This window comes from Lagopus muta, chromosome 2 (assembly GCF_023343835.1).
Source record: "Lagopus muta isolate bLagMut1 chromosome 2, bLagMut1 primary, whole genome shotgun sequence".
Classification (NCBI taxonomy): domain Eukaryota; kingdom Metazoa; phylum Chordata; class Aves; order Galliformes; family Phasianidae; genus Lagopus; species Lagopus muta.
Genome location: NC_064434.1, coordinates 99,684,481 through 99,707,037, shown reverse-complemented (window position 1 = coordinate 99,707,037; position 22,557 = coordinate 99,684,481). Strand labels below are relative to the sequence as shown.

General features: G+C 39.7%; 1 protein-coding gene across 4 annotated transcripts in view; it reads right to left on the bottom strand.

The window, feature by feature from the left end:
* Positions 1-22,557, bottom strand: part of FSHR (follicle stimulating hormone receptor) — a 120,774-nt gene that overhangs the window by 74,367 nt on the left and 23,850 nt on the right. For 2 of the 4 annotated variants that reach the window (XM_048936832.1, XM_048936834.1), the window contains one exon: positions 21,756-21,881. Coding sequence is in view for 1 of the 4 variants with exons in the window: in XM_048936831.1 (XP_048792788.1) it covers positions 2,349-2,533 (185 nt within the window). In the remaining 3 variants the exon portion in view is untranslated. Of the gene's footprint in view, positions 1-1,327; positions 1,470-2,348; positions 2,586-21,755; positions 21,882-22,557 lie in introns of those variants that run through there. The other 2 variants (XM_048936831.1, XM_048936833.1) reach the window with 2 other exon arrangements.

Genomic DNA, 22,557 nt, shown 5'->3' with positions numbered 1-22,557 from the left:
GAACAAACCAACCCAACCCAATCACACAAAAATCAGCTGCAGCAAAGAGCAGCATCACAGCTGGTTGTTCTGTGAGGATTCTTTATTTTCAACCTGAGGTTTTTTTTTTGTTTTTTTTTTTACTGTGTAACATAGCTGCTTGCCACTGTCCCAACTTGAGAAATAACTGTACTGAGACAGAAACACATGGAAGCAGAAGTGCTGGAGTTTTATAGAGCTTTTGTTCTCTCTCCAGTGCTTTCATGTGCATGTTTTTAACAGCTAAAACTAGGAAAGACACCAGGATAAATGAGGAAAGCCAACAAGGCCACATAACAGAGAGTAAAAGGATTAAAGTAAACGGAAGACCCCTCCTTCACGTCAAGCCATAAACCACATCCAGCACTTTCAGAATGAGTTCTTAGAGAAACAAAGCACTTTGCAGGACCTGTACTTGGCAGGGAGAAGTTTGTGTTCATGTTCTGCAGAGGATGCTTTTCCATTTATCCTCTAGGTGCCACACTGGTTCTAAAGCCCTTTTGATTCCTAGAAGTGTTTTAAAGAAATATGAAGAAAACATCTTCTCTGTTACCAGCGGTACATTTGCAACAGCACCTGGAGTGGTGAGGTCTTTTTCAGTCTGCTGAAAACAGCCCTACTGGGCACTCAGCTTAGAGGTGCATAGGAAGGCACTTTTCTAGAGTTTCCATCTTATTTTCAACGAAGACCTAATGCTTATCTGTGACCAAACTCCTCAGCCAATGCATCTGGTTTTAGTTTCATGAACACTATACTTTACAGAGTATTTGTGTACAAATTTTTTAACTACGCTGAAATTAATCCCGGGCTACACTGGTTTACAAGGACCAGAATTACCTCCTGAGGAAACAAAAGTTGGTGTAAATGGGAAGAGTCAAGTCAAGAGATTCCAAGTACAATATTTACTGCAAGAAGAGAGGACGCAGCTGATGCTCTCAGTCACACTGACGTTGCAGTCAGCCTGCCTCAGGGAACACACACTTGTGCTGAAACACCAGCAGTTAACAACCTTAACAAACCCCAGAGAAGTTAACAAGGATCTGCTGGAAACAAATCCCATTTTGCTAGCAGGTGCGTTTTGGCAATATAAAACTCTGCTTATTTGCAGAAATAATTATAAACTGCTTTTTTTTTCTTCAATCCCTAGAAGGCAGACCTTAACTGTGTAATCTAAAGAAAGAATCAAAGCAAAATTAAACAAAATTAGCAGTGTACGCCTGGAGCATGGTTCGCCCAAAATCTAGATGACCTAATTCACAGATGGATTTTTTTCCCTCTAGTCGTGAGAATGATTTAAACTTTTACTGACCTGTGGCTAATTCAGGCATTTTCTCCAAATTTTCATTGCAGTCCACTGATTCATTGAGCAAAACAACTGCCTCTTCTGAATAAAACAAAACTTCCGCGCTAGGAAAACTGTGGGACAGTAAGTGGGGGTATGGTGTGGTCTGCGAGGTCAAGATAGGGATGTATTTTTCAACTCGCAATGTATCATTCTTCTTTGCATCCTCCCACCAAACTTAAGGATTTATCCAGGATCATTCCTTTCACTTTTGCCAGACAGCTGTGGGTGTAGGCAAGGGGGCAATAAAATCTGCTTTAAGAGAAATTAGAAGGAAAACAATTGCTTATGCAGGTGCATGACATTGCATGACTTCTCTTGCTTGCCTGTGCCAGTGACACAGAAAACAGCTGCAATACGGTACTGTTCATGAAAACAAGAAGCTTTAAGATAAACAAAACTCTTCCTCAAGTAATACAATACTGTATCTTTACACAGCCAGCTCCCTCCAAGTCAGTCACGCTGCTTCTCTGATACAGGAGAATCGTCCTCTGAAGCTTATCTCAGTCCTTTCTTTACTGCCTTTGTGATTTCAGAACAGAAAACAATAACCTGCTTCTTGGCAAGTAAGCCTGAACCTTTGGGAAGGCCCTGCAGCACAGCCAGAAGAACTCACTAGGTTGTTGTAGTAAAACTTGCCTGCCCCAAACATGCTTTGATGGTGTGAGAGCAAGCTGTAAAGAAACCCTACAAAGCTTCAAGTTGCTGTCACAGCACAAAGGAATCCCGTTTAAAATCCAGTCTGTACTTTGTATTACACGGTACTATATCTTCTCTTAACAGAGACCTGAAAGGGAGCATTATAAGAGTAAGGGAGAGGAGCTTCAAGCTGTAATTAACCAAGTGCCAAAGGAAGCACTGTGCTTTTCCACAGCTGGTGTGAGGTTCCCCACTGACCCCCTACAAACACAGGCGTTGGCTTGCCAAGCAGCAGCTATGTTAAAAGCTGGCAAGAGAGCTGCTTGCACCCTTCCCTCTCTCTACTTACAGTTCTGTGGCATTTGTGGGAATGTCCCGAGGCAGCTGAACCACCTTGCTCTCCTGGCAGATGAATATCCTGCCTGCACAGTGGCACATGTGATGCTGGCAGCAGGAGCAGCTGGCCAGGAGAATCAGCAAGCAGGTAAGACCCAAGGACATCTCTGTCTTCACATTTGTCTCCTTCTCCTCCATCTAGAAGGAAGGAGTGTGAAGACCTCACAGTGCAACTCAGAGACGCCCTTCCTCGAAGGTCCGCCCTAAAAGCTGAGATGGAACACGTGACTCGTGGGAGATGCTTTCTCAGCAAGTTTCAGTTCATGGTCAAAGATCCTTTATGGGCTTACATTAGGATGGAGAGAAGTGAGGCTGATTTTCCATGACAAAACTGTTGCCTAATACTTGAGATTATAATTTTTAAGTATCATTGAAATCACAGGCCCCAGCTGAATGAACCAGAATGCTTCTGGTGCAGTGCGTATCTACAATGGAAAGGGAGCCTTCCATCTCAGCTATGATGTTTTGCATATTTTGTGTGATAAGACTAAGGGACAAGTAAGCACTTTTATGTCTTATAGCCCAGGCATTTTTGCCATTGAAAGAGAGGTAGTATTTATGCTCCCCTTCATAGATCCAAGAATCCTAGCTTTTATGTTGCTCCTAGGCAAAATATATATCTATGTGTATATAGTATTTTATAGGGTATATAATCTTTTTCACACGTTAAAAGCTATACAACCCTGAAGCCAGAGCTAAATAACACACCTTTATTTTTAACTGTTATTTTTCTTTATGCACATGCTGAATTGTCTCTCTTCCTCCCTACCACCTTTAAAGGAATCCAAAAGGAGAAAAGATCACAACCCAAATGATCTCTGGAGACCAGTGAGCTAATTTTAACATTGGAAAATAAACAGAATGAATATTCTATACACAATAAAGAAATAGTTTCAAGAAATAGCTTCAAAAACATTATCATGATCATAAGGCCTGGACGCTGAACCCCATCTTTGAGTCCTTATTTATTATTCACTTTTTGACTGAGCAAGATTATCTTCCTTGTTACACATATTAATTCTTGTGGAAGGGACCTTGCTAACACATTCCTGTCACTGAGTCATTCTGCACCAGCCTATCATCAGGGACCAGTTTGTCTACAAGACACTTGAAATGACATTTTAGTGATACAGGCTTGTTTCTGGTTTTGTTTTGTTGTAATGGTAAATGGCTGTTCCAGATATGCACAGCTTGTGAGTCATCTGCATGGTACGTGAGCTCACTAGCAGGACTTCCATGGGTAACTGCTGATGTTGACTCACGCTGAAGTACTAAGCAAGCTGAAGAATAACCTTGGTAAAAGCAGCTGTTAAGTTGCTGGGGTTTTGATTGTTTGCTTGTTTCTTTTGTTTAATTCCTCCATAATTATAACTATAAGCAAAGTTAATGAGACACAAGATGGTGTCTTTTCTTTGAAAAGATTCCACCATTTTCACCTTTAAAATAAGTACTGATAAGTAGGTGTTTGAGAGGAGATGATTAAGGTTTTTTAAACTATTCAACTAATTCTTACATAAACCTCACAGTAACCCTAACATTACCAAATATCAGTTATTCTTTCCCCAGTCACTTAAACATACTCCAGATGAGAAAAATGATGCTTACATAGAAAAAGTTAAAAAAAAAAAAAAATAATGACAATGACTCTTTCTAACACTGGAATGTTTGTAATGAATTGTAAAAGGATTAAATTAGCTGTATGTATAAAATGCAAAGTCCATTCTGTTAAGGCTTCTTTATAGCGTCATAAGAACGAGAGTGACCACTAGAGGAAAGAGTGACTCATTCTTTTAATATACATGTATATGAAATATGGAATATATGGGATAAAAAAAGACTGGGTGAGGGGATTGGTTGTCCCCTTTGCTCTGAACTGTGTGGTCTCACCTCCAGCAGTGGGTGTGGGTCTGGGTGCCACAGCACAAAAAGGACATAAAGCTGTTAGAGAGCATCCAAAGGAAGGCTACGAAGGTGGAGAAGGGCCCAAAAGATTGCGTGCATGAGGAGTGCTGAGGCTCCTGTGTTTGTCCAGCCCACAGCAGAGCAGGCTGTGGGGAGGCCTCATGGCAGCCAACAGCTCCTCACAGGGAGCAGACAAGTGTAAGCCATACCTTCAATCTGAAATACATCACTATAAACAGCCCATGAAATGGATAGTAGTATTTACAACAAAGTTGAGAAACTGGTAACATTCCCTGAATGTCAAAATGACATCAAGATGAAGACGTAGCAATTTGATCAACTCTGGATTTCATATATCAAACTACAAAATTTGTTCCGGATCTTAGTAAAAATTCTATATGCAGAAGCTGGAAGATTGAAAAAATATCACTGGAGTCAGAAGGGATCTTTTCAATTATTAATGACTTTCAAAACTATGCCAAGCATGCTTCATTTTAACACAACTGGTGAAACACAGACATTTTAAAACACTGGGTCAGGGCCAACAACAAATTATGAGTTTAATAAAGAAGCGGAGGGAGGTTGGCTCCTTCCTCTTTTTGTTTAGTGAGGCATTTTTATCAGAACGGTACACACTGCTCCACTTTCATTTACAGCTGTTGAGAGCGAGATGTTGTTAAACAACGCAAAAATGCCCAAACATAGGATTCTCCTGAAACACCATTGAGATAAAACTGAGGGAAACATCCAATTATCATTGAATTAAATAAAATCATAGTAGTATATAAAATAGAACTGTGATTTCATGCATATTAGTAATAGCATTCAGGGCCATGCTTGAACTACATGGGGATAAATAGAGGCTTGGAATAATTTCCCACTTGTTTTATATATACAATCCAAGGTCTTGAAGAATAGACTCGAGTGTCTATTAATTTTGTGAAGCAGCTCTTTCCTGATTTCTACCCATCATTGTTAAGTAACACACAGCCATATTACTACAGCTCCCTGGATGAATTAATCAGACAATGATCCTCCCTTAACAACTGTGTTACCAGTTCACAAACACTACTGTTTACTTTCAAGATAAAAAAATGAGGAGAAAAATAAAAAGCAAAAATACCTCCAGATCTTTTCCTGGACTGTGTGAACTCAAAGGCAGCTGCCAGAGTGGAACTTCCAACAGGAAGTTCCCTGAGGATCAGGTGCCAGGAGATTATGGAGACGGCTGACTGTGGTGCACCATTACTGACATCAGTAGGAAAGTATAGCTGCAGAAATTGTGATGCTTCCATGTATTTATATATATTTATAAGAGCCTTATCTTTGCATTCTTTTGTAGGAAATACATGCTCCAGCTGGCAAATTGGTCTTGAGAGCACAAACTGTTTTCTTGAGTAAGGAAACAAAAATTTTCTCAAATTCATGTGCTGTAGCAACAGACATGCAATTAAGTGAATCATGACAGAAACAATATTATAGATTATGTAATTAGATGATTTCTGGGATAGACAGTTAGTTACATGGTTATATGGTTATACTCTTTAAAGACTACAGTAAATGAGTCTAATTAATAGGATGGGCCTTTAAAATTAGCATTGGTACAAGTCTGCAAGCACTGAGCTAGAGGAACTGTGGTGTTTTGTAGATCCCACCATCTGACCGAAGTGTCTGCCACCCAGATTGTTGGAGATACAGAAAGAAGTAAAAAGGAACCACCCCCAGCTCTTTTTTCTTTTGTCCTAGCCAAACTTCCCCTGAACACATTGAAATGATTCAAAATCTTTTCACTGCAGGGCACAGACATGGTCAGCTCAGCATTTAAATCTAATTCTTCAATAAGAGTTCCTTGTAGGACAAAGTTCACCATGTATTGGAGTACATCAGTCTGCAAGCAAGCAAGTTTATGGTTTGCAGCAGTTTTAGCTTGTCCTTCTGTTTTGAAACACAACATGACATCTAATTAAATTAACACTCTTTCTACTGATGTTTCTCAGTCTCAGAATAGAGTTTAATTACCAAATACCACTGTAAGATTGGCTTTGCTTAACCAAAATTGTTCTATAGAATGTGTAAGTAAATAAATTGCCTCAACAAACAGATGACAAGCAAACCACACCAAAAATAAATTTATCCTTCCGAGTGGAGATTTTTCACTCTTGATGATTCCCAGCTCACAGGTTCTTCCTATGGGCTTACAAACAGCAATAGCATTTATTTTCCTAACAAGCTAAGATCAGAAAAATGTGTTTTCTGTCCTGAAACTTACAGTGTGAGACATAAAAGATAGACTCCTAAGAGGAAATCATTATGAGAGAGTTTGATATAACACTGGTTCACTTTTTTGTGAATGATCAACCTGGGTTTTATAACAGCAGATCACTGAGGCCAATGGAACATTTATCTGATAAAAAAGATAACATTTTCTTCTCAGAAATAATCTTGTAAGCAGTTTCTTTCTTCTTTTTTTCCTTCCTTTTAAGATTTCCTTTTTTTTTTTTCCCCATGAATGGAGATTATTTTAAAACACATTTGAATAGCTAGACGTTATCTGTGCCTACACTGCCAAGAACATAAAACATTAAGTTAGCCTAATAAAAGCAGTGCCATATTGCTTTCCCAATTTTTAGCCAGCTGCTTGCATGCAACCCTAACTGAAAAAGAAACGAAATTGAGATAATAAACGAGCCACCAGAGGGAGTGCATTCACTCAAGAAGAAACACTGGTAGGAGAACAGGATTAAAAAATTGATGAAATTACTCTCACACAGATTTCCTGTGACTTTCTGCCCTTTGACTTCAAAATTTGACTGTAATTAGTTCTTTTATTAAATAGCACCTCTGCAGACCACGGAGCTGCACACTGTACAGCATTATATTTAACGCAGCAATAACTGCACTGTGCCTCCTGCTTCTCTCCTGTTATCCCCCACATCCCAGCTCTGAAACTTAATTAGCATCCAATGCAAATGGCCCTGCCTATCTGTTTAAACTAGGGACGGGTGCTGCTTAGCTTGAAAGGACAACAATCCCATCTAATATTTTTGCTGATACTTTTCTATAGTGAGAATTTACTTCCGGCATTATACAGGGGGCAGGGGAGTTATGACTACTTATTTAACTCTGTCCGATGCTTTTGTGGCATTGGTGGTGAAGTCCTCACCACCAGTAAGTTATAAGTACTCTCATTTATTTCATACCTACAGAAGACTTTTACAAGAGACAACACCGAAGCCAGAGAATAGTTGCCGCCTCCACCTATTACAGCTACCTTGAGTCTGCTCATCCCCACTCAGTAATAAGAGACACAACCCACCTATAGGTTTCCATTATATGTCTACAGAATAACAGTTACTGAAGTAATTTTCCTTTGCATGGATCAAAAAAGATTTTCGTTTTCCTGGATCAAAATAACACACAAGTACCAAAGGCTGCCTAGAATCTCACTTTGCATCATGCATTATTCTCTTCTGTCTTTCCCTGTCAGCAAGAGAAGGTCAGAGGTGTTAGGCAAGAGAAACCTTGCCTAAAGGCAGCATAAAGTAAACCTGCCCATAACAACAACTATCCATGTGCATATTAGCACCTGTAGAGAAACAGTTAAAATGGGGAGACACCAGAATACCTACACTCCTAAATCCCTTTAAAAACTCTCTAGAATTAAGGATGTAATTTCTGTTTTCCAAGGAGCCTGGAAACATTAGATAAAAGGCCTGACAAGAAGCTGGTGACATTCAGCAGGGCTGAATGCAAAATCCTGCACCTGGGGCAGACAAACTGCTCCCTGCAGGGATACAGGCCCAGCACTGCCTAACGCCTGAGCAACCTGGTCTGACCTTGCTTTGAGCAGAAGGCTGGAGTGAACTCTTCCTGAAGTTCCTTTCTACCCACATTCTTTTGTGATCCTACTTACAGCTCAGAAAACCATCTTCCTAGGATGTTTGAAGTACAGACTTGACTGCTCACATTTCCTGCAGTCTACATTGTTGGTTGTTTTTGAGCATGGTTATGATCTACCGCTCAGCTATTTGTCTTCAATCCACAAGTAAAGAGAAACTTTCATTACCATTAAAAAGTAGGCTGACAACGCTTCTTTCCCACTGTTTCCAAGTTTTTCATGAGCCTGCCATCCAGAAAACCACACATTTTAACAGCAAACCTGGATGTCTTACTCATCAAAAGTCAATAGGTCAGTAATACTTTCAAGTGCAACTTGTCATGAAATAAAACGAAGACACTTTAACCCAGTGATACCTCCACAACATGTCACATAGCCAGCATAACCCCTATGAAGAAAAGAGAGCAGCCTGGCAGAGCACACATTTTGAGGACTGAAGTGCTGAGCTATCCATAAGGAGAAAGCTTGCTTACTCCTCTAATACCCGCAGTCGGCCAACAGACAGCATTGACAGCCTGTTGTCTAGCCAGAGCAACTAAATACACTGAAATTCTTTCAAACTGGATGGGCATCTCAGGCACTGAAATATATTAAAGAAGTCTGAAATAAAAATATCTTGACAGAACACCAGGAGTCACTTAACTTTCTACTGATGTCTTTGTTTCCAAGGCATGCCACAATGTATAAAAGTTACCTTCTGTGTTGTTGACCTCATCCATCTTAGGAGAAACCATCCCTGAATGAGAAAAGGAAGAGCTGGGCTCTGATTGATACATAAAAGACACTAGATATCCTAGGAAATATATTTTATGCTGGCACTTGATACAAGAAAAAAAAAAACCAACAGAGTCAAGAATACAAATTAACATCTGTTAAGGCCTCTGAAGAAGATGCTAATGACTAATCCCCAAAGCAGGTTTGGAAAAAGAGGAAAAAAAGAAAGCATTGTGCAATTAGTGCAGGTTATTAATATTGATGGCAGAAGGCTAAAACGTGACACAATTACTCTGCAAGTGTTACAGTGCGAAGGGTACTTCTTACCTTCACAACAGGTAGGCTAAATAAGCTGCCTGAGGTGATAATTAGGAGCCAAAGAATCACTGAGCCTTTTTTTTATTTTTACCACTCCATAGTGAGAATGAATACTGCACCTTTGTTTTAAGCCTCCCTAGAAGGGCAACCAAGGGTTTTCCTACTCTGAGTAAGCCTTTTACAGAAGACTCCCTCCCAAAATTTACTGCAATCATTGACTGATGTAGGGCTCTATTAAAACCTAAACACTGTAGGACCTGTTGCAGCCATCTTCCTCTCTCACTCTTCCCTGCTCTTTCTGCAGAGTTCCTCAACTACTGTTGAGCAGCACTCTGCTTCTTTTTTTCACCCTCACCTACAAACAGGCTCACCGAAGTTAATAGGATGACTTCTGGAATGTGGCTCTGCCAATCATCACTAAAACATTCAGATTCTTTACCTTATGTTTATATGATAAAATAATGAAAAAATCACCTATGCACTTAAATGTAAGCAAATGAGCTTTGAAAGTAAGCTGGGCACATCTAAACAGGGAACAGCTTGAATTGGTGCTATAGGAGCGTCCAGTGCTATGTGCTTCACTGAAACAGTTTTTTCTTCTATTAAAGAGAAAAGATTAAAAACAAATAACAAAAAAAAAAAAAAAAAAAAAAAAAAAAAAACCCACCAAAAAAACCCCACTCTTCTGCCAGAAGCAGATTATTGTATGGAAGGTGGCAGAGAGAAGCCCCTCATTCTTCATCTGCCTGCAAGTGCCCTCAGCACATGCCAAGGTCAGTTGTGGCTCTGTGAAAGGAGGAGGAGAATAAGGTCCTGCTGTTGCTCTTAATGAAAAGAATGAAGGTAGACTAATGAGATTTTACAAGTGACAGAGAAGAATCCTCTCCATCTAGCTCAGGTACTTTTATAGCCCTCATTACCATGTTTTCAAAGCACCACACTATTCTAATATGCATTTTTGTCCCCACTTCTGTGCACAGAAAGACCTCTAGCACTTGGCTAGTTTAGGGTCAGGGAAGCTTTTGAGATGGCTCTGCGCTTTACTGCACATCCAGCTGAAACTTGGCTACCTGTGGGAACTCGCTGGTATGTGTTGGGAGGCCTAGGGGAGGGGCAGAGATCTGCTAAGGTTCCCACTCACATCCCAGTAACACCTCAACTCTCTCTTGTTTGTCTCTACTACACCTGATGTTTACATAGCACAAAGATGCTTTTCAAATAATTCAAACAAACTTCACAAGCCATGGCTCAAATTCTTAAAAATGTACAGTTAAACCTGGCCAGTGCACCAGAACATCCTCACCTATGTGGAAAAAATAAAAAGCACTAACAGATTTCTATTACACCTCTCAATAGATTGCATGTTTTCAACTCAGAAAGAATCTCTAGGCTGCTGCCACCCTTGTGATAACACTGAAGGGTCAAAGGAGACCAACTGGTGGGTTGAAGGAGAAAAGTGTTATGTATTTCCACTAAAGTTAAATCCATTAAATGCTGTAAATTCAAAGCAGAAACTAAAGCCATGCTTCACCAACGTATTTCATTTTTCATACCTCTGCTGCAGTTTTTTTTTTATCCTTTTGACTCACATGAAATTGTTTAGTACGATATAATTTATCAACTAATGACATATCCTATTGTGTTACATCTGGCTAAGAGGCAAAAAAAAAAAAAGAAGTACCTTTTGGACTAAACTGACAACAGGTCGGGCACAGCAATCCAGTGAACCAATCTTAGAATGGCTTAGGTTGGAAAGGACCCTAAAAATCATCTTGCTCACATAACTTCTGATTGGCCTGGCATGTGGGCAAAGTGACTTTGTTTGCAAAACAACGTGTGGTGTGCCCTTCAAGAGAATGCACTGCGTTCACAGCCTCAGGAAGACTTTTATTGCTTGTTTGAAAACAAAGCACAAGAAAATTGCTTTGCACCCTCCCAGACCACAGCAGCTCTGGGAGTTAGAAAGAATACTCCTGGCAATATATGAATGCCATCTTACCAAGTACAGGACAGGTGTAAAAAAATCCTTCTTCTTTTACTGTTAGAGATACCCCATCCCACTCCACCATAACACATTAAACATGGGCTTGCAGTCGTGCCCTTGGAAGCCAGCTATACTTGTTTTCTACCCTGCATGACCAGAGCAATTTCCATCTGCTCAGCTATGGGGCTATGTTGGAGACTATTTCATGCTACCCGCCATTCTATGCACAGCAGTGAAGCCATATGGGACAGTGAAGATTTCTTCCCAAACTGTACTGACATTCACCAGACTTGCAGGGTTTTCTATTTTTGTGCTATTCTCCACAGTCCTACAAACATTTCACCCTCTGTGCAAAAACCATGAAGCAGACCTGATTCCAGTAACAGATTCATTGAGTTCATGATGACTCAATGCCAGATGAAGATGAACGTGACAACCAAAGAAACTGAAAAAATGCCAGAGAGATACAACTAACATTATGGAGGAATATAGGAAGGAATATAAGTAAGAAGGAGCCAGGCTGTATTTTCCCTGACCACAATACCAATGTGCCAGAGCATCAGTACTGGAGATTTGGCCTGCAGCAGTCTGGATAAACAGCTTGTCTCTGGATCAGAGCAGCAACAGAGACATTAAAAGACAACAAATCTAGGAGAGTGCTATATGGACATGCTGCTGAGCTCTACCATATCAGCTTTTATAGAGAGCTTTCCACTGAATCATAGAATCACCACAGTTGGAAAAGACCTACAAGACCATCCAGTCCAACCACCTGTCTATCACCAATAGTTCTCTCACTGCTTATTTTTAAGGCCTAATTGCATGGCATTATCTGGCCAAACAATACGTGGAAGTAACTTCTAATAATAACAGCTATCAGGGGCCTCAGGTTCTGCAGCAGACGAGGAGCTATTCTTATCTTGTATGTTATCCAGAAGCTGATTCAAGCAGTTATATTTGAACCACTAAGCCACTGGTCACCCTAATATATCTCAATTCAAATGAATTATAGAAGTGATTTTACCAAATGCACACAGTGACAGTGAAGCACGGGAACATGACTGAGTATCAAGCAAGGCAGAAAATGACTGAAAAAGACACTGATAAAAAAAAAAAGCAACTCTAAGAAAATAAAATCTTTAGACTTTGTATGGTGGTTATGCAACTCTGCCATACTGGCTTAACACTAAACACCTGTGCTTAAGAAAAAAGGATGAGCAACAGCTATTCTACATGAGATGATGGTTTGGGAAGAAACAGAAACCCAGTTCAAATGTATCCTTCAGATAGGATATTTGGCTAAATCTAGAGCTGGCATCAGCTGATAGAGAACTGAAGTCATACAACTTATGGACAGAAAGTATGCCAGCTCCAGTGGGAAAAAGTTCCCAGGTCTGATCATGGCCAAGATTCACACTTTCATATCCTACTGCAAACTCCAACTTTCATCACTGACAAACCACAGCTGTTGTAGGGTGTTTTCTCCAGTGTGTAGGAGAAAGTGACATTTCTGCCATACATGAAGGAGACAGCACCAAAGTTAAGACTCGCATCTGTATATGGTTTCTGGTTTATCCTTTTTCTTCTTTGTCTCCAAGTGATTCAACAGAGGGCAACATGGCATATTTCCAGAAGAAGGCAAAGAGGTCTGGGGAGAAGCCTGTAGAAGATGATTGGCTCAAGAAACATTATTAAATGTGTTGTGTCTGACTCAAGGAAGGATTAAACAATTACTTGGAAGATTGAAGATCTGAGGTTGCTAAACAGATAAGCAAGAAGAAACATAGAATATTCCCAGAGCTGAAAGTTGGAGGATAAAGTAATATTACGAGAAGGAATCATACAAGTTCTCTCCACTATTCCTCAGATGTCTGTTTAGCAGAACACCTGGATTGCATGGGATTGAAGCATATCCTTAGTGTAAACACTGTTGCCACTTTAAACATGTAAATCCAGTCCTGACTTAGAGTACTAGCTTTTCACAGCAGCTGAGGGCCTTCTGCTATGCAGATTAGATACTATTTTCCACTTATCTCGTAAGATCTCTTTCTCATACTTACACCACCTTGTATAGGAGTTAGATAGAAGAACACTGAAACATGCCAATACCAGTAATTCCAGAAATTGGAGGAACTTTCTAGTAGCTAGCTCTTGAGTTACGTATTCCTACTGCCTCCAGATTCACACAGGGACAGTGGTTCATTACTAAGCGTTGAAGTCATTGCTTGCCAAGTATGCACCTAAATGCACGCATCTGAATTGTTTCACGCATGTCAAAATGACAACTCCTGCCAACACTTGGATACTTGACTGAGAACAGTCCTTTGTTAGGGGCTTCAACTGGCAAAGGATGGCACCTCCTCTTTTGAAAGATGTTGTACAAAGAATTTTCTTTTTTCCTCACACTTTAAGCTAATCTACTTTCAAACACCTGTAATCTAAGGTCAGATTCCAATCTCTTGCTTTCTGAAATAAACAAGGGAAGAAAGCTGTTTCTCTGATGTCTCAAGTTTCCTTGCAGAATTAAGATGTAGAATCACCACTGCCTTGCCTTAAGCAACATTACTGGCAGATTATAATGAGCATACAAATAATCAAAGCAAGCTTCAGCTATGAAACACATCATTATGTGTGTCCTGTGTCCTCTTACAGAAAAATAGTGCCACAGGACACAGCATGCTCTCTTGATGGTTTCTTTTTTCTTCAGGCTGGAACTGAAATTAATCTGACAATTGTCTTTGCTCTGAAGGCCTTAAGAAAATTACTGTATTTAGTGAAATAACCAGATAAAAATGCAAGAAAAAGAAAAGGTGTTTTTATTTGGAAGAATTATTTTGTCTTAAAAGCTGTAGGCAGTCATGAAAAGAAATGTATTTAGGAACAGCAGAGTTCCATGAAAGAATAAAGCTTAACAAGTACAATGTTCAGAGGCAAATGTTTCATACCCAGTGCCTGTGATGTATTTCAACTTTATTCTTTTTTTTCTTTGATAACAATTCCACTGATTTTTAGTGGATCTGAAAAATAATGTAATGATAGCAGCCAATACAGTATAAGAACTACCAAATTTTTCTATAGGGCTTTGCAATTATCTGAGTCCTTCCATGTACCTAATATTCATGCTACTTGCCAAGCTGACACAGGTACCAGCTGCTCTGCTAGACTATGGATTTTGTTCATTAATATTTACTTTGGTTTATGTTTTTTTTGTTTTTATTTATTTTTAGCCTAATTTACACTTAGCTCATTGAGTCTATGAAGCATTTATTTTGTCAATAAGTTTATTTTACATATGTCACACTACTTGTCCTTGTAAGTCTAACAACTGTATCAGCATAATACTGTCCAGCTACAACCTCTAGGAACTTCTATTAAATAGTGTTTGAATTTAAAAACATACCTTTTAAGGTTGCTTCTGCTTCTCAAAGAATTACTTGGATACATGAAAACGTCACCAACAAGGTGATTTCATTCCCTGAAACCAAAGCGCTTAAAGCTTTCCGCAAGGAGTAAGTTTCAGTTCAGTTGTACATCCTTTCTTCCCAAGTCCAACTACAATGTTTTGCGTAGGATTACATGCATTTTTCCTTAAGACTGTAATGTCCACCACCACAAATTGTGTCACTTCTATGCTAGATACTGCAAGACATGTCCCACTGCTGGTGGGAAAGATCAGGAAAACACTTGTGCAAAACATACAGTGCATTGGATGGCGAGCATCCATCTTAGTGTTTTTACTTACATTCTGTACTTCTGTAAGGGGACTTAACTTAAAAAAAAAAAAAAAAAAAAAAAAAAAAGCAGCCCTCTGAAGGGAAAAGAGGTTACATCTTCTCTGAGGAAGATCTAGGTATGCTCTTGAAGACCACACAGAGTATGACAGCACAGCCCAGAGGGGGAAGGCTGCAGCACATGCTGCCACGTGGTGCCCCTTTAGAGCTGCTTTGGCTGATGCCTTGGATGTCTGTCACCTTATGGTGTTGGTTTAAACATGAATCAAAATGCAGCTTCTGTGTGCTAGAGGCAGGGCTTGACAGATAATCGCGTAATGAAGCAAAGTGATAAAAAGAAAGGAGCACACTTGACAAAAAAGCAGAAAGGAAATTTGGTGACAAACAGTTAATGCTCATCCTCCTCAAAATAAATACATCAGGGTTAGCAGTTTCTAATGAATTCAGTGATTCTATTTAGCAGTGGAAATGCTGTTTGCTGCTTGGCATTTTGGTGCTTACATAATTTATAGTCTATTATTTGGTAATGTATTGAAGCAGGTTGTTGTCTTTGGCACCATCAAAGCTGTTTGCTAATTCACTGCTTGACCTTCTCTGTATGCATACAGAATGGTAAAGAACTGGTACAGGGCACACTGGGATGTCTCCAAAAATGGCTTAGTGTTCAGTCAGCTTAATTTATATGAAACTTACCAGCAAACTATTTTTTCAAATATATATTTCTTGGAAAGAAGTAGGAAGTGTTCAATCTGTATTTAAGAATGACACACTTATATTCTGTTTAGTTTCCCAGCCAAGTGGGATTTTATACCCCTAGACTGTGAAAATGTCCTGGCATTGGAACATAAGTGGACACAGCCTGCTTCCATACTGTACCCATGAAGCATCTCTCAAGCCAAGGAATTTGTTGTTCAGCCCTGGGGACAAGAGAAGATATGCTGATATCCAGCACACATACAGAAAGCAAGACTATGCTTGTATGTAGGACCGTTGGCTGAAGTATTCCAGCTTCTGCATATTGACCACAAACAATTTGCATGGAACTGTCAGGGGAATCAAAAATACCAGATGAAAGGTTGCTGCAGATGACTGAAAAGTCACCAAAGTGTCATGAAAAACAGGAAAATAAATTCTGGAGAACTCTTCATGTGCTCTCCATCAAAGAGGAAAAAAACAAAAGTTACTAGAACATCACAAATAGAAGGCTGCCTGTTGACTGGGCTTCTCTTTGGTAATGACAAGCTGCTCAGCATTTGCCACAGTACGTACACTGGTGACAATCTGCCCACACCACAAAGTCACAGTTCTTCAAAAAAGAAGAATTTTAAGCACAAGTGGATTCTAAGTGTCTTCAGTTTGAACTGCAAGACTAATCACTCTATTCACAGATACAGCAATTTTTTTTCTTACTACTAACTTAACCCTCTTGGTGCATACTCATAGCAGAGAGTATATCAGGGAGTATATGGAAGTTAGAATAAGGTGACAGAGCTACCATCCCTCCTGCTTAAGACTTCACTTGGCAGTCCATGCTGTGCCCACTATTGCTCAACTAATCACCCCAAATCAAAAGCGCTTTGCAATATTTCTTTCCTTTTTTTCATTTAAATTGTGTCTAATACAGCAGAAAAGTACTGAGATAGGCAGTGATAACTTAAATAACTTGTTAATGCCAAAGGTGTTGAAAGGGTTATCTCAGAGATTCCTGGTAGGGGAATAAGATGGAGAAGATGACATCATGGCAGGGTTTCCTTGATGCCTTTTCCCCAGGTGTGACTTCTTTTTGTTCCCCCTGTGACTTGCTTTTATGTTTCAGAGAAATCGTCGCGAGCCATAAATACACATTAACTGGAATTGATCAAGGACAAAATGAATCATTTAATTCCTGAAGAAGAGATCAACTGTATCGCTATAGACATTTTAGCAAAGACTTTTTTTCCCCTAATGTTACAGCTATCCTGCTTCAGCTGCATTTACATGTAGCAGCAGTATTGCTTTGTTTCTCAACTGGCACCTCCCAGCAGAATTCTTCCACCTTTTTTTTTTTTGTTTTTTTTTGTTTCAGCACTTCTGAGCTTAAAGAACATGAATAATTCACATAGAATTCCATACCTCTTCAAAGCATTCTGTTAAATAAAACTGCATACTTAATTCTTTTCTTTGCTGATTATCCGCAATTAGGAATAGTGATTTGAATTGTTAGGGATGATGGTTCCCAAGCAGCTCTGTACCTATGACTACAGTCACCTTCTTGTTCTTTGTCAGACCTGGAAACAAGTCCCAGTGTTTGTGCTACTTAGACACAACTTATATTTTTATATAATGCTATATTACATCTGTTTCTATTGCAGCACCCTCAAATTACCTTTACTAGCCAAAACAAAAACAAACGAGCAAAAGACTGAATAAAGCATAAGAAATTTCCAGGCAATCAAAGAAAACTTGTACATGTAACTGAATGCTGTCAACTTCACACAAAATGTACAGAACTACAGTCAAAAAGTTCAAATCTACTCTGCCCTTTTTGTTGGCTTTCTGCCTAAAAATTAAGAGGCCTTAATATGTGGCAAAAACTATTTCTCATTTACAGGATTAGCGTAAAAAACATTTCTGTTTGTCTGGTGCTCATTTACTGAGGTTCCAAGATCAGTAAATGCTGCATTGCATAGCTAATGTAAATATTGTAGTTGGGTGTATTAGCTTCTTCCTTGAAACTTGTGACTTAAAAGGTCATTGCATTAAAGTTCTTCAAACATTATGGGCTTACTAATCTCAGCAGCTTGGTCGCATTCACTGATATATCACAACTACATTTTAAAAATACTATTTTAGACATTTAACATTCAGCTTTGAAATCGAGGACAACCGTATTGATGCGCATAACAGAAGCAAGGTCAAACAAGCAGCCATCATTTTTTGCACAGCAAAGTCTCTCCTTGGGATGAGCTCAGTCTCAAGAGTTCTATCAAGCTCTAATTCCATCAGAAAAATGTATCCCCTCTCCAAACTGGCAGGAAACTTCCAGTCTGGGCACAGTTTACACAAAATCAGATCAGGCAATATTGAGATTTACCTACTCCAGAAGATAACCGTATTATTTTTGGTGCCAGTCAAAAAATAACATCACCTATTCCAACCAACATGCAATAGGTTAGGTCAGACAAGGGTGCCCAGGAGTCACCTTAAAGATGTAATCTGCACTGAGTACATAACGTTTTGGCCAGGACGCTGAAGGTCTGCATCAGACCCAGGGACTGAACCTAGGCTTGCAACATCCAGCCCAGCACAGAGTCATAGAATCATTAAGGTTAAAAGAGACTTCCAAGATCATCCAGTCCAACCACACACCCACCACCTTTCATTCCATTTATCATTTTCCCCTCAGCCCCCTAAGAAGCCCCTGCTCAGTCCTGCCCAAAGCAATGCTCCCATGCTGCAGAGCTCAACCAGCATTTCAAGCATCACAGATCCCCTCTCAACACACATTTTTCTAAAAGTCTATTCCTGTTAAAATGTGATCTTTCACTAAAATGGGAGAAGCACTCGAAAACACTTGGTGTTACAAGGAAGCAGATGAATGGGAGAAGAGAGAGGAAATTTCCCCAGAACTGAAAAACAGACACCAGAAAGTGAGACATGACAGTCATACAGCTCTTGGAGCACTTTTGAACTGATGTCATATTCAGCAGGATGTCTCTCTGGCATAGACTGAAACTGTTGCTAATGTACATAGTGAATGACCTTACTTAGAAAGAGTAAGCATGCTGGTTGCAGAAGTACTAAATACTAAAGAGATAAAACACTGCTTCTGCCCCAGAGACACTGTTCCTGTTAAAACCCGAAACACAAAAAAATACAAAAGGAAGAAGAGTTTGAAGAAAGAACCATGACTTCAGTCTACATATTATAGATGAAGTCTATGGTACATTAGCAGCATTTCTAAAGTAATCCTCTAAATAAAGAAGAACTTATGTTCACCAGCATGAAACCTTCTTTCTTTATGAGCCAACATGTGGTATGTGAAATGCAGCGGAGGCCTTCTAGTGCGATACACATCAAGAAAGAGAATATGATTAGCACAGAGTGACTCAGACCATTGGCCACACTGGATTCCTAACAAAGAATCTGGTACAAACATGAATTCAGGGAGAACAAAGTCTGTATAGAGAACTAGAGATGGCTGCTGAAAGATAAAGAACAGTAAAGGGGGTAGTGGGAGGTCAGTTAACTCAGTGGGAAGGAAAAAAAAGGCAGAGTGAGATAAACACAATTGCCAAGAACAGTATCTAAAACAACAGGCATCCAAGAGAAGCACTGAGTAACTATCGCCATCCCAAGCCAACTAAACCACAGTAAGTATCAGGAAGTTTAAGCTTCAGGACTGAAATCTTTCTTATCTGCCTGGTTTTGGAGACTTAAGGACTCCCTACCAATCTGTGATTCCAGAGACAGAGGGGAGAGAGGCTTTTTCTCCAGGGAGGTACCTCCAAATATCATCAACCCCACTGGAACCACCCAAGGGATTAGAGAAAACAGCAAAAGCACAGTTTGGGAAAACAAAACAAAACACAAAGAAAGAGGCTTGAGCTAAAGATATCCATGAAGAAGTAGCGAGGAAGCGCAAGGAAAATGTGAATTAGAGCTACATGTAATCCCATTTTGCAGCTGTTTCAGGAAGAAAGCAGTGAGTAGTGCAAACACACACCAAAATATGGAGGGCTTCAGTTTTTGAGGAAGATGTCTGTGATACAATATCAGTCAAAGCGAGGATTCCTGAAGTGTATGGACAGCAGAAGTCAGCCACCTATCATCCAGCTGCCATATTTGCAGCTATACAATTCAGTGAATGACTGTTCTCATTCCAGCTGGTTTGTGGAGCCAGATGCAATATCATTAAAACAACGATAAGCAGCAATCTTCGGCTGGGCAAGTGTCACCAACTGCAGGTGATGGAAAATAAGTTTTCTGGGGCCAGCTGGCAAGAACAGGCTGCTGCTAGAAACCTCACAAAATGAAACATGGTCTTGTTTAGAGTTTAGATTAGCTTATAGAAGCGTGCTGTAAAGCCAAAAGCTTGCTGCAGAGGTGTCAGTGATTGGGAGACACTGTACACAGGGATCAGCCCTTAGTCCAAACAGCAGTGGCAAAAGGTAAACTGCAGTAGTATATACCAGGCAGCTGCAGGCCCAGAGCAGCAGTGGAAACTTGAATACTCAAGACCCTGTTAGCTAAACATATAAGCCAACATCACCGGTGGCAGAAAACATGGAAAAGCACTGTCTTGGGCACAGGGCTTACTAAAAATGACATGAACAATCCACTTACTGGAACATTGCCAAGGGACTTGCAAGTAATTTACTTACAGCCATCACATGTGTAAGAAATACTATGATGTGGTGGTACGCTGGGAAAGTCTGCGTCCACAGGAGGCCTAGGAACTCAAAAACTTGACCTCAGCAATTGGGGAAAAGGAATGGGACCTCCCAAAATTTCTAAGGTTTTTTATAAGCAAAGATGTAGCACAGTAAAGAGGGAGTTGCAACCATTTACTACAGAGGAGTTTCTTGAGGAATCAGCAAAGGCATGGCAGCAGTTCCTAGGCTGAAGTATTACAGTTACAGCACTTCTGCAGATTTCTTCCCAAACAACTGATTTAGTTTTACAAGACCATTTGACACCTAAATAGTGGGGGAACACTCACTGCTGATACCACACATCCATCTTACATAAAGGCAGCATCGTTTTGTGGTACATCTTTCACTGGTACTAAATTCCTTTTATAACAGAAGAGGATATAGCCTTAGTAGGATTTCAGAGATCTAGAAGTGTTACTGTTATAGTTAGTAACAATACACAATAAAATGTCTTATAGCACTCAATGGCTTTTTGACTGAGCCACTTTTATACTATAAATGCAGATAAATTTTAGCTCTTTCATTTTTTTTTTTTTAATTTATTTTTTAATTAATAACTACAGGGGCGCTATGCTAGAAAAAAAATTGTAGGCCTTTCATAGAATGGTTAAAGGAAACAAATGAAAAATAAATGTGAGATCTAGTCTGGAGTCATAGGAGGACAATGAGATTATTTTACCAATTTACTTAGGGCACACAGGCTGCAAAACTTTAAAATATTACGTAATATATTACATATATAGGCAGTATGTGTATCCATAACCTAGTAAGTACAAGCATAAATGTCCACACCCATTTACTACAGCATTCTTGCAATTTCTGAAGCAGAATTAAGCTTGTTCTGGTCTCATTGTTGGGATAGATCATAAACTTGCAATTATCCTTCAAGTTAACCAGATAAACACTTTAAATCAAAATACTCAGTATTTCTTTGCGAACGTTTGAATTAAAATGCTACGAACTTTGGTTTCACATCTCATTTTACGTTTGCACACTGCAAGTTTACTTTTAACAAGTTTACCAAATTGCATCCTCCATTACTTCATCAGTACAGCATCACAACAAATCACTGCTGGATGGGCAACACACCAGCTCTTCAGTATGACAGGAGAGGTATCAGAGAACATGTAGAGCTGGGTGTCACAGACATCTTCACTCTGCACTGACTTTGAACTCCTCCTCTTGGAACACACAATTCTCATTATCACACAGTAACTTGTTCTCAGTAGTTACTACAGAAGCATCTCTTAAATACAGTTCCCAAGAGCTATGCTTTCTAGTTGAATGTAGTAACCCAAATAACTGAGCATGCAGAATGCATGAATGCATTGAGAACTCTGAGAACGCAGAGTTCAAATACACCTGAAACACTATATACAAAACAATGATGTTCTGTTACCTGTTGAGATGTTCTGTATGGAAAGCTGGAGGGATGGAGTCTCCTTTACTCTTGTACTGTTACTTAGGGCTCCGTACATCTTGTTTAACCACCAGAGCAAAGCAGGTGAAAGATAATCCATGTTATCTAGTTTAAAAAAAAAAAATAAGAAAAATCAAACACTCACCCTATCATCAACTGTTGTGTTTCTTTTCTGCCATGAGTACGTTAAATTGGTTATTTGAATTTTATTTTTATATGCTAGTAGTAACAGTGGGATATTTGCCCAGAAGGGTTGTGGATGCTCCATTCCTGGAGGTGTTCAAGACCAGGTTGGGTGGGGCCCTGGGCAACCTGGTCTAGCACCAGATCTGGAGGTTGGTGGCCCTGGTGACAGGGGGTTAGATCTTGATGATCCTTGGGGTCCCTTCTAACCCAAGCCATTCTATGATCCTATAGAGTGAGAATGAGATACAATTAGCACTCCATTGTGCTGATGCAACTCATGATCAGAAAAAAGTGCAAGACATTTGGGTCACCACAGAATCCCACTGGATATCTCACTCCCATCCATATTCCATTTTCCACACCCACTGTGTATCAATCTGGACATGAGAGGTTTTCCTAACCAAGCCTGATTTTTCTTTAGTGCTTGCAAATATTTGACAAATACCTTGAAGAAAATACATTAGAATCATAGAGTCATAGAATCATGAAGGGTGGTAGGGATCTCTAAGATCACCATGTCCAACCCCAACCCATCTCCTTCATGCCCACCGACCACATCCCTCAGTGCCACATCTCCACAGCTCTTGAACACCTT